General features: G+C 38.2%; 1 protein-coding gene across 1 annotated transcript in view; it reads left to right on the top strand.

Annotated features, from left to right (window-relative positions):
- LOC108278289 (LHFPL tetraspan subfamily member 6) overlaps window positions 1-9,488 on the top strand; it is a 56,340-nt gene extending 46,852 nt beyond the window's left edge. The window contains exons 3-4 of the mRNA XM_017491546.3: window positions 1,911-2,009; window positions 8,301-9,488. Coding sequence (XP_017347035.1) covers window positions 1,911-2,009; window positions 8,301-8,419 — 218 coding nt within the window. The 3' untranslated portion in view covers window positions 8,420-9,488. The remainder of the gene's footprint in view (window positions 1-1,910; window positions 2,010-8,300) is intronic.
- Window positions 9,489-12,448: the final 2,960 nt, after the last annotated feature.

Genomic DNA, 12,448 nt, shown 5'->3' with positions numbered 1-12,448 from the left:
TTTCGCAACACCGCAGGACATTTCAAGCCGATTACACGCCTCTTTATCTGACGTTACTTCCGACTTGAAAGAGAATTCATGAGTTTGTTTAAAATTCAGAATGAATATGCTGCCTTCTCAATATGGCTTCGGAGTTATGCATTCTCTCAGTTGTTATGGCACGCACCAGAAGATTATATAAGATCCAATTTGTGGAGGAAAATTTTCAGCAGCATAATTTTTAGTTGTGACCAGCAGAGAATCCCAGAAGCTTTTGATGCAACATATTTTAGGTCTCATCTTTGGAGTGTTTCACTGTGGTACAAACCCACCTACATTTCAAAACTAGGACAGTGAGTCAAGAAGAAGAGACTCGAGAAGCTGAATGTGCTGCATATAAATAGGCATCGTTTTAATTATACTATAAGTTAGAATTGGCTATTGTTTGTGAAGCTGTGTTTGTGATTAAATATCCGTGTCCATAGGGACAGACAAGATAATTATAGGCATAGCGAGCAATCATACATCAAATGAACACAATAATCAGGTGAACACAATCTGGCAACAAACCAGTGATGGGACAGGAGCGGAGACAGAACCAAAACTAACATATGGAAATGTAAACAAAAGCACATGTCATAAAAAAGCTGCAGTACGTGACCTTGCAAGTATTGCATGATTATTTGATTTGATCAGTTTCTTGCTCACATAAGGCATTCTCTTTATTACAAGATCATCTGCATCAATTTTTCAGAATGTCTCATTCTCAGGAAGTCTTATTAAGAAGTTCTCCATACAGTGCGTGACTGCGGAGGCTGGGAAAGGCTGTGAGTGGTTTATTAGGTGCAAATAAATTCTAACGCCACTGAACATCATGTTCACCATGCAACTGTGCACCCCAGCGAATCTGAGGATCCTTTTCATTCTGGTTACATCCTGCTGTGAACCCTTCTGTGCAGTCTTATAACCACTTATACTTTATGCACTTTGTAAATTCCCTGTTAAGTGCCAGTACGAATGTAAGTAAGAAAGCTGTCGAGTGTTGATGTGCTCTTTAGTCACGTGTGGCTATAATGAATGTATCTGCCTTTCCTCATTTCTGAGGTGTATGATAGACTTGTGTGGGGATTGATTTATTCCACTTATCTCTCTCTGCCCCTCCATGCGGAAGGGTTATCCAGGGTTGGGCGTATGTGTGTCTCGCTCTCTCCATGACTGGCCCAAAACTGATAGGCGAGCAAAAGGCAAATTGGAAGGGATTAACCTCATGTGACAGCAAAGCCCCTCAGCCGGAGCACTGAGGGCTAATATCCATCCAGAGCTGACCTTGCAGCTCAGTACTGAGACCCAGTGAATAGCAAAATGCAAAGAGCAGCAAGAATCCCTCTGTGACACCGGAGATGAGACTGCAAGAGGGACTGGGGTTCAAATGAGGTCTTTTATACTACTTTTAATATCACTTACTGCCACAAAGCAGCTTAAACAGCTGCCACATTATGCATTCCAAGTGTTTGCTGATTTCATCTTCATGCCTAGACTACAGAAAAGCATTGCGATTGTCTATCTCCCTCTAATACTTTTTTTTTTTATGTTTGGCAGTACTGAAATTACTTTTTTTTTTTTTTTAAATATTAATCCATCTTTAAGTGCTACTGTAACTAATACATGCTGTCAAAAAGCCCTCCATGGGAAACGTGAATCTTCAGGATATATGTTGCCTTCTCTGACCGATACTTTTAACTCGTCTCTTATTTATTGAGTACACTCAAAAAGCTTCTTGATAGAGGTGGTTGTGTTCCTTTATGTTACTGAGCAGAGTACCTTTTGATAGTGTTAGAGAGGGAGAGAGGTATTGATTAACATAACATTTAAAATACCAGTTTAAGAAGAAAAAAAAACAACTTAATTGCATTTACTTGTCTTCTCTGCAGGTCTTCTCATTGGCTCTGGATGTGCTCTGTACCCTCTTGGCTGGGATAGTGAGGAGGTCAAACAGACATGTGATAACCGCTCAGACCAGTTTGAACTGGGTAAGTCTAAGTATATCATCCATCCCTCCATCCATCCATCCGCTTATATTACACAGGGTTGTGGGGGAGCCTGGAGCCTATCCCAGGAATCTCAGGGCACAATATGGGGGACACCCTGGACAGGGGTACCATCCCATCACAGGGCACAAACATTTACACCACAACTGGCATTACATAAATGCCAGTTAACCTACAACACATGTCTTTGGACTTGGGGAGGAAACCAGAGTACCCATAGGAAGCCCCCGAGGCACATAGGGGAAGTGGAATTTGAACCTCCAACCCCCAGCGGTGCGAGGCAAATGTGCTAACCACTAAGCCATCATACCCCCACCAAATATATCGTTTCAAAGGAAATTCATTAGTCTCAGCAACAGCAAATAGAGTAATGGTCCAAATAATCATTTTACATTACTACTTCTAAGAACACTTGTCAGGTGCTACCTAACATATAATAAAATATGTATTTTATAAAATAACATAATGTTCCTGTATAATGTTGTATGCATAATGTTATGTTATAATGCTCTGAAAACATGCGTGACTGAAAATGGTAGAAGAAGCCATCTAGTCAAGTCCAAGTCAAATGTTTGCATAGAATGTCAGCTAAGGTCTGTTTATCTGACCAAAATTTATCGTTTAAGGTAATCCAAGTTAGAAAGTAACTATACCCCCTATCTGTGCAAATTAATATCAGCTGGGTTATTAAACTTATGGTCTATAAAAAGGCTTTTTGTTACCAAGGTGTCACACAAGAAACATCTCATGATGGGTCAAAGCAAAGAGCTCTCCCAAGACCTTTGCAACCTTATTGCTGAAAAACATATTGATGGAATCGGATACAGACGTATTTCAAAACTTCTGAATCTTCCCGTAAGCAACATTGGGGCCATTATCGCAAGTGGAAGCAACATCACTCCATCATCAACCGGACACGAACAGGAGCTCCTCGCAAGATTTCTGATCAGGGAGTCAGGAGAATAGTCGGAAGAGTAGCCCAAGAGCCAAGGACCGCTCAGAAAGCGCTCCAGAAACACTTAGAGGCAGCAGGTGCCATCATCACAGAGAAAACAATAGACAATGCACTCCACTGCTCATGCTCACGCCGCAAGATTACATTACTAAAGAAAAGGCATGTTGAAGCTCATTTAAAGTTTGCTGCAATTCATTTGGACAAGCCTATGAAATACTGGGAGAGTGTAGTCTGGTCAGACGAGAGCAAAACTGAACTTTTTGGCTGTCATACTACACACCATGTTTAGAGAAGAAATGGCACTGCACATCACCTTAAAACACTATACCAACAGTGAAGTTTGGAGGTGGAAGCATCATGGTGTGGGGCTGTTTTTCATCGCATAGTACTGGCAGACTTCATATAATTGAAGGAACGATGAATGGAGCCCTTTACCAGGAGATTCTTGAGAAGAATCTGCTGCCATCCACCAGGATGATGAAGATGAGATGTGGGTGGACCTTCCAGTCGGACAACGATCCAAAGCATACAGCAAAGGAAAACTCTCAATTGGTTTCAGAGAAAAAACAAATCAAGGTGGTAGAATGACCGAGTCAATCTCCTGACTTGAATCCAATTGAACAAGATTTAAAGACAATATGTTTAGAAGAACGGGCCAAAATCACACCAGAATACTGCGGCCAATTAATTTCTTCATACAGGAAGCGTCCTGAAGCCGTCATTACAAACAAAGGCTTCTCCACTAAAGATTAAATAAATTTCAGTTAGCGTGTTCAATACTTTGTTCCTGTGTCATTCCTCTTTATTACACATAACTTCATTTATGGACTTTAATGTTTGGATTTCTTTATATGTGTGGAATTCTTGAGTTTCTCCAAAGTCTGGTGAAAATTTCATGTGAATAGCCTTATTGGAAATATATTTACTGAAAATTTTTTTGACGTGTTCAATACTTATTTCCCCCACTGTATTTCAGCTTAGAGAATGTAAGCCTAGGTATGTATCTTGGCAACTTTGTGGCTCATACTACCTTTCAAGCATGCCTTACACTGGTTTCTAAATTTCTAAACTCAAGAGGCAGCATTGGCATCAGGGCATAAAGGCATCTGCCTTCTATAGGTTGTCTCAAAACATTCAGAACTTTAAGAGCTTCAGAAGTGGCACATACCACAAGTGTGGGGTGTTCCCATATGTTCATGGTGAACACATGGCTCCAACTGAACGCACCATGACACTATGGGAATGTTCATTTTAAAATATATACAAATAAAAACAGTTTCAAAGCCAAATGTTCCTTAAACTGTGATGTTCAGAAATTGTTCCGTGAACCTTAGTGAACTGTTAGCTGGGTATTAGCATAACCATGCTACCATTTGAGCCTCATGTATATTGCAGCAAACATTAATCTTTAATGCTCCAGTGATGACAGTTCTGGATCGTGTTCGAGATTTTTTGATCTCACAGTGCTAAGGGTATTTGGAAGTAGAGCTAAGCTGAGCTGAGCTAATACAAATGCATAGAAAAGAAATCTGACATGTTGTGAATAATTTCACAAATTCATTCTGTTCATTTGATGCAGTATTAAACTGTCTCCTGATGTTTCTTCGGTGCTCATGTAACTGTCACATGCTGACAAAAGAGCTTCCGCATGTGAAAAGTGAATGCTCAGGGCAGTGACATCTATCACTAGCGTAACAATGATAATATAAGGTTTGAGCAATGTGTGTTTTTTTTTTTTTGCAAGGTCTTATTGATGGCATATTAAGAATGTTGTCGGGCAAACTATCACCCCCCCACCAGCCACCCACCCACACACACACACACACACACACACACACACACACACACACACACACACACACACACACACACACACACGGACATCTGAATTCGTTGATGCTGTGTTTCCTCTGAATACCTAACAGAGTAATCAGAAAGGTTGTAACTCTTTCATTAAAAAAAAAAAAAAACAGTTAAGCTAACAGTCATCATTTGTCATTTTGTGGATTTTGCTTGGACATTGTATGCTTAGTCAATCTACTTTTATCTATTTTGGGAATTAAAGGATGATAAAATGAATAATCCACCTTGTTTACATACATGCATTACACCTGTGAATGTATTTCACATGCGACTTCTCAATCACTGCTGATCATGTGTTACAGATGAATCAGTGACATGGGCTGAAACATATGAGCCCAAATAGAGAGTAAATTTGCAGGGTGTTTCACGCTGTAACCACCTAACACAACTGTCATTGATAGACAGCATGAAACTATACTTCAGCCCCAGCCCTCGCTGCTGCAGTCCATTCTCTGTATTTTTCTCATACTTGGGGGTGCGGTTGCGCTTGGTTCCACAAAAATCCAAAATAATCCGTTTTAAGTCATTTGTTAATAAACGGTGCTAAAAAGTTAAACCGTATACTGTTGTCTTTTTATTGCTGAGAGACAGGAATGGCTTAGCCCTACTACCCTGTTTATACCAGGGTCCAGGGTGTATGTTGGCACCTGAAAATCATTTCTTTTAATGTGAATATCTTATTTATTCAGCGCATTTAATTCCATACTTAATAAACTGCAAAACGTATAACAGTTTTTGATATTGTCCCCACTTTAGGCATCTGAATTATTCTTTCAGGCTCTTTCTAACCTAATTTTGAATGCACAAGTACCCATTACAGTCTAGTTTACTCACTGTGCATGAATGCCACTGGCAGTCTAACTTAATGCCCCAGTTGGGAATCACTTTCGTGCAGGCGTTAAGCAAAAGAAACAGCACTGCAGGAACATGTAATCCAGCACAGAAATGGGCAATAAGCACACTGTCAGCAAGTCTTGATGGGAATTACAGTGTTAAAGCATTCAGTACAATATGTCCCACTTTCCATAAATAAATGCACCATCACTGATTAAAATTTGTTACATTTGCTTTGGGCATATTTGATGTATGATTTTGTCCACAAGAACATGTGAGCAAAACGACTTCTGATACTTCTGAAAGCGCAGAGGAGAGGTATAATATGTTGTGTGTGATCTCAAAGCACAGGTGCCGTTCTTCATATTACAGCACGTAGTTCCAAATATGCGGCACTGAACAAATGGCCAAGTCTGACCTTTAGGTAAAGTGCTTAGTTTCTAAAGGTTCCTCTAGCACAAAATATACGTAGTTGCTTAAAGGAAAGCCAGAAATTCAGTCACACGTACGCATCAGAATAACACCCTCATGACCTGAGATCGCAAGAGGTACATCCAAAGAACTCAAAAAAAAAAACTACAGAGATGGGCAATGGTGGCTCAGTGGATAAAGGCCCTGGCTTATTGCTCAGAAGGTCAGGAGTTCATGTCCCAGTGCTGCCAAGCTACCGCAGTTCGGCCCTTGGGCAAGGCCCTTAACCCTCAGATGTATAAATGAGATAAATGTAAGTCAGTCTGGATAAGGGTGTCTGCCAAATGCCATAAAAATGGTATGGTAACTGATTTTCTCTCTGTGTTGAAAATAAATCGAGTATCTGTGTTGATTGTCTTCTTTGAGATACTGCATGTTTTGAACTGTTATTATATATCATGAGACAAGAGGAAAACATTAATGTATTTCCCTTCAGATTATGCACAGTTGGTTAAAAATGCTCAGCTACCATCTTAGACAGACTGTTTTCCATGTTTTTATCCCGTCTATTTCGTATTCAGCTATAACTCATCTGTAAGAGATCACCATGAAAAATAATATCTGTGGAAATAGGGGTTGTTAAAGGCCAATGCCTGGTTTATTATGCTGTTTGTCAGCATAGAATATATTACAATATTTTAAACAACACTACTTTCAGCAAAAAGCATGTAGGTGGAGTTCAACAGATAAACGACATAGTGTGTTATCAGGGATTGTTTGAAAATTTACTGGAGAAAGGTGAATGCTTTAGAATTTTTTTTAATCGCTCAACACAGTCTTTAACTCCAGCCACAGAATTTAAAAGTCTCTGACAAAGACAGCTGAAATCGTTGTTAAAGTATGTGTTATGGGGAAAAAAAGAGAAGACCACAAATAAATTTCATGGATATACAGAACATCCTTCTTCAGTTTAGTTCTTTAAATGAGTTTCACTGGGGTTTAGTTCCTCTGTATGATGCATGACTGGCCCTGTTTCACACCAGGGAGCGACACTTTAACAACGTGAATGGTCTTTTGTTGTTTGCTCCACTAAAATCAATAAGAGGAGTCTTACACGAAGCCTTAATGGAAACTTAGATGTACCTTATTTGAATATACTACTGTGTACAAATTTCCAAAAAAACATCATTTATGGTATGAGACTTACACTCCTCACTCTTTTCACTACATAACATTTGCAGTGTTGGTGAATTATATGCTTTAAGATCAGGGCCATGGCTAATTCTTGGGGCCCAGAACTGGAGGTGAGGTCACAAACATTCCAGTATGAGTAATTATGTGTGAGTAATATGTGTTCATAAGGACTAATTCTAACCAGCCTGTTTAAGACGAGCAACTAGAAAATTATTGCAAAATTTAGTCTATTATAAATTTATATTATTATAAAATTTATCATTTAAAAAATTAGACAAATTATAATCAGATTTTTTTTTTTACAGGATATATTTAATCACATTTATTGCAACCAATAAAGAAAGCATGCGTCTTGATTTTTGGATTATGTTTGTATAGTGATTATCTGGATGAAAATGCAGGTGTACATCCATATGGTTTAAATCTGATCATTGCTTCAACCACTTTAGGGGGTCTGAAATGCATTTTAGCTGCAATGTACAAGTTTAACTTCTCCAAGCCACATTTGATAAACAAATTCATTATGACATATTGCATCTTTAGGGCAATTGAAAGCCCAATTACAAATTTTGACATAGCAACTGTTATAGTGCATAAAACAGCTGAAAGAGTAACAACAAGAAGGTGGTGGTCAAATGCATAGAGCTTCTTTTTTGTTTGGCTAACCAGAGATACATTTTAAGTGCAAATGTATGTGGTTAGAATGTTGTAGGAATACTGTCCCAATACCAAACTTAAGAAATGACACAGAAAAAGAAGTTTTATAATCCTTCTTCCAAAAATGAATACAAACCTTGAATGAATATTCCTGAAGGCTGAGAGACGCTGAAGTGGCATTATTATTTTAGTTTGTTAAAAGAGGTGGACTCAAGGGTGAGTTTAACTCTTTGTTTCGTGTGTGTGTGTGTGTGTGTGTGTGTGTGTGTGTGTGTGTGTGTGTGTGTGTGTGTGTGTGTGTGTGTGTGTGTGTGTGTGTGTGTGTGTGTGTGTGTGTGTGTGTGTGTGTGTGTGTGCAGGTTCGTGTGAGATCGGCTGGGCGTATTACTGCACCGGTGCGGGCGCAGCTACAGCCATGCTGATCTGTACCTGGCTGGCCTGCTTCGCTGGCAAGAAACAGAAGCAGTACCCATATTAGAGGAGATTCAGGCAGCTTTAGCTTTAGCTTCAGCTTTAAGCAGAGAGCCAACAGCACAGAGCAGCCAAGGACGAATGCCTCAGAGTGGACTATAGAGAGACCAGAGACGCTCTTTCACCTAAGGCATGAGCACTTTCTCCATTTATACTTTTCCAGCTGCCGGGATTCCCTCATAGGCTGAATGCTCACATGGAAGTATGCAGTGATATAAAATAGACTGATCATACACAGCGACTGATGCCCTCTCATATCGAACATGTCTAGAGCACAAATGTCAGAAAATGGACCAATTACCCTTAATGTCTTCTGTTAATCCTGAGAGTGCTCTTCTTCTTCTTTGTTCAGTGTACTAGTGCTAGTAAAGTCTGTTATAAAGATAAACACAGATCATTATTATGAATTGTTTATATTTACATATCCGTTTTCACATTACACTACGAATTGCAATAATTGTCATATCCATCATACAGTGTTAAATAAGCATTACAAAAGATTAATATGTATCGTTTTATGATAATGTATATTAAGGAAACTATACATTATCATAAAATGTATACTATGGAAACAGTATACACTATATTGTTACATTGTTATATACAGTATATGCTTCATATCTACACACATTTTGTGATAGTGTACAAAACATGTATTGTATTAGCCATTATATGTTGTAAATAAAACCTTTTCATCAACAGAATATTTGGTGATTTGAGTTTTACATGTACATATAAGGTTTCCCCCCCCCCCTTTTAGACCACTTCAAATCTTATTTAAGATTTTATTTAACACAGTACTACATCTGTGTCTGCAATGGTCTCCATATTATCTACAATCTATGGCACTGTCATTTGGGGTATTCTTTATCTGCTAGAGTGCATTGCTTTGACATGTAACTTTTGCATTTTAATTACATCTCCATAAAAATAAACATCCTTATTTGCCACTTTAATAGGAACATCCCTGCTCATTCATGCTGTATCTGTAAGCTCTTGACATGTATCTGAATGATTTTATGTGCTGTGAATGTGCAGTTGTACAGTTTTTTCTATTAAAGTGGACAATGAGTGTACATTTTACTCTAGCATTTTGATTGAAACCTTCTCAAAGTTCATGACCTACATGAATAAGTTGAGTTTCTGTGCAATTTAACTTTCTTTATAAATTATATTCAAGTAATCCATTCACATCCATACCAATTGAGTTAGATTTTTACCGCATATATTCACTTATCCACCACTTGGAAATAGGTTGTGGTTTTGCACGTACATACCGGTTCACTTCGTGAAGTGAAAAACAAAAGACATCATTTCGAAGTTAAGGGTCAGGAGAGGTTTGCGGTTAATCCTCGCCTTACTGAGGTTAGGTGTTACGGTTGTTGGCTCTGAAGATCAAGTGTTCTTTTCCCAGAGTGAGTTGCTCTAGCATTTGCAAGGTAACAAGTTTGTAGCTGAAATTCTCAATCAGTGACCTGTACAAGCAATCAGCCATGGCGCTGTGCCATTTCTACAAAATGTCTTCGATTGCCTTGCTCTCTCTGGCACAAAAAGTATACTTTACACAGGAATGTTAATGATAATGTAGGGGTAGCTCTCTTGCCTAATTGTTGCTAAAGTAGTCATTTAAATGCAGAGGAGCCTAAATATTGTGAGCTGCTTAAATAGCACAAAACAGCACAACACCTTTGGCCCACAAATCCAGACAACCTTACTAGCATCAAATTTAACAGTAACCACTAAGGAAGTCATCCCTGCAGTGTATATACATTGAAAACAGTAGTATACATTAGTATACATTGGAGATCATTTTCCATGCAACTCATTTAATCCAGCCTACTGTTAGAGGTGAGCTGTGTATATAAATAGCACAACTTCAGTTCTCCATATTAGAGAGCTCTTGGAAGACTTCTTGGACTGAAGATGGTATAGCAGATCTAGACATGCACCCACTACAGCTGCCTGCTTGACTGTACTACTGATGTTTTTTCCAATCCAAAGGATTTTCTGTATAGACTGTCTATTTGCAACAGGGTAAAATTAGCATTGGTCACACAGTACAGCCATTTGCACCCTTAAACACAAAAACATATTCTTATAGCAGAATTAGCTAATTAATCAGCTACCTGAGCGCTGAGCTAATGTTGTCTTATAGCTAGATGAACTAATATTACCTAAAACCCAGCACCAAGAAGCTAGCTATAGTAACATTAGGGTTTTACATTGAGCAAAGCAGCAGCCATGGCCACTACACAAGCTAGCTAATATAACTTAACTATTATATAACTGAACCCATTAGCTAGGTCTCTGCTTTAAAAACAAACAAACAACAAAACAAAAAAGGACAAAAAAAAAGACAGCATAGACCAGCATGAGATTTGCAGGTTTTAGCTGGCCTAGCTGTGTTAGGCTGGGCTAGTTCATTGACCAGCTAGAACTAGCCTTTAAGTGTCAAAACCCCTAAACTAGTCTAAAACCATCAAACTAGTCCAGCTTGACCAGCTGAGGCTAGTTTCCAGCTAAAGCCACCTAAGTGTCCCAGGTTTTTTCAGCGAGGGTCTCTTTTCAGTTAACTAACATTAGGTTAACAATTGCAATGTTTAATTAAAGCCATTACTCAGCTTTGATAGCAAGCTCACTAAAATGATGCTAAGTGCTCTTGTGCAATTACACTCCCTGACTGGTATCAAGTGATGCAGAGAGATGAAGCTACAGAGTAGGACTAAATCTGGAGAAAATACATTTCCGTTTTCACCTAGGTGCAAATTGCTTCTGCATTCTTTATAATTCAGACTACCTTTCAAATAGTGAGGTCTAGGGGGGAAAATCCAAGCTTAACTTGGATTACTGTTTCAGATCACTGAGCTATTTCATCTTAAAACTCTGCCTACCAGAGCTGGTAGATTTAAGGCAAACAAAGATCTGATAAGTATATGACCACAGACTTTCAACTCATTTCCAAAATAGGGGCAACATTTTCTTTTACTTCTATTTTTTATTTATATTTTTTTTTATATATTTATATAATCTCATTTATTTTCCATTCCACAACCAGGTGTAATAATTTTTGGATACATTTCTATGTAGCACTGCACAGTATCCAAAAAGTGTATATCAGACCCATTTAATAAACATATTCATCATGTATACACTAAGTTTAAAGTTCCAATTACTCCACCTTATAGTAAACTGAAACTTTCATTTTCAGTCTGGTTTCTCCTCACTCATGCCGGAGGAATCTGAGGTTTTTGTATTCCTCTCTCTGTTGTATAACATCTGTTCTGTCAACATTTTTTTTTGTGCTTGTGATTGTTACCAGGCATCAGATACACATCTGAACTGCAGTGTAGCCTGATGTATTGAGGTGTGTAACATGGATTGCTTAATCCTCCATCTCAGTCTGAGTTTTTATATCCTGAAGTAAAAGATATAGTGAACCATGAACACACATGCATCCATGCATCCAAGTGGACTGCTTCCACTTGGATGCAGTAAATGGAATATTTTAACATGGCCTTATCATCATTATTTAAAGTATTGTCTTACAATACTGGATCAGCAGTTAAGGAATTGGGCTACTGACATCAGTACCACAAAGCGATCACTGGTGGTTTCTTGGGCAAGACCTCCAAATGCTCAAATGTATCCAGTCCCAGTTGGAAATTTGTATTCAGGAAACAGCCCAATGAGTAAATGTAAAAATAATCATTTTTTTAAAAGTTCAAAATATCACAAAGTTGTTTTATAGTGATTCAGACCATAATATAACCTCTTACTAAAAATGCGCCTCTTTTAAAATAGTCTTTTATGTACACAAGCATAGGGTGTACTTACTTTTTCCATGTGACTGATCTTGGTTTTTTGTTAATTTAAACTGTGATAATTACTACAAAATGTCAGTTTTATGTGTCATTTGATAGTGTATCACCTTTATTAATAGGCCCTGTTTCAAAGACGATGTTTGCAAATGTTTGCTTTTCCAAATGTGTAAAATAAATAATAATAAAAAAAAAACACTATTTCTATGCGGTGTACT

The sequence above is a fragment of the Ictalurus punctatus genome, chromosome 17, assembly GCF_001660625.3.
Source record: "Ictalurus punctatus breed USDA103 chromosome 17, Coco_2.0, whole genome shotgun sequence".
Taxonomy (NCBI): domain Eukaryota; kingdom Metazoa; phylum Chordata; class Actinopteri; order Siluriformes; family Ictaluridae; genus Ictalurus; species Ictalurus punctatus.
Note: the sequence above shows the minus strand (reverse complement) of the source record. Positions and strands in the feature narration are given on the sequence as shown.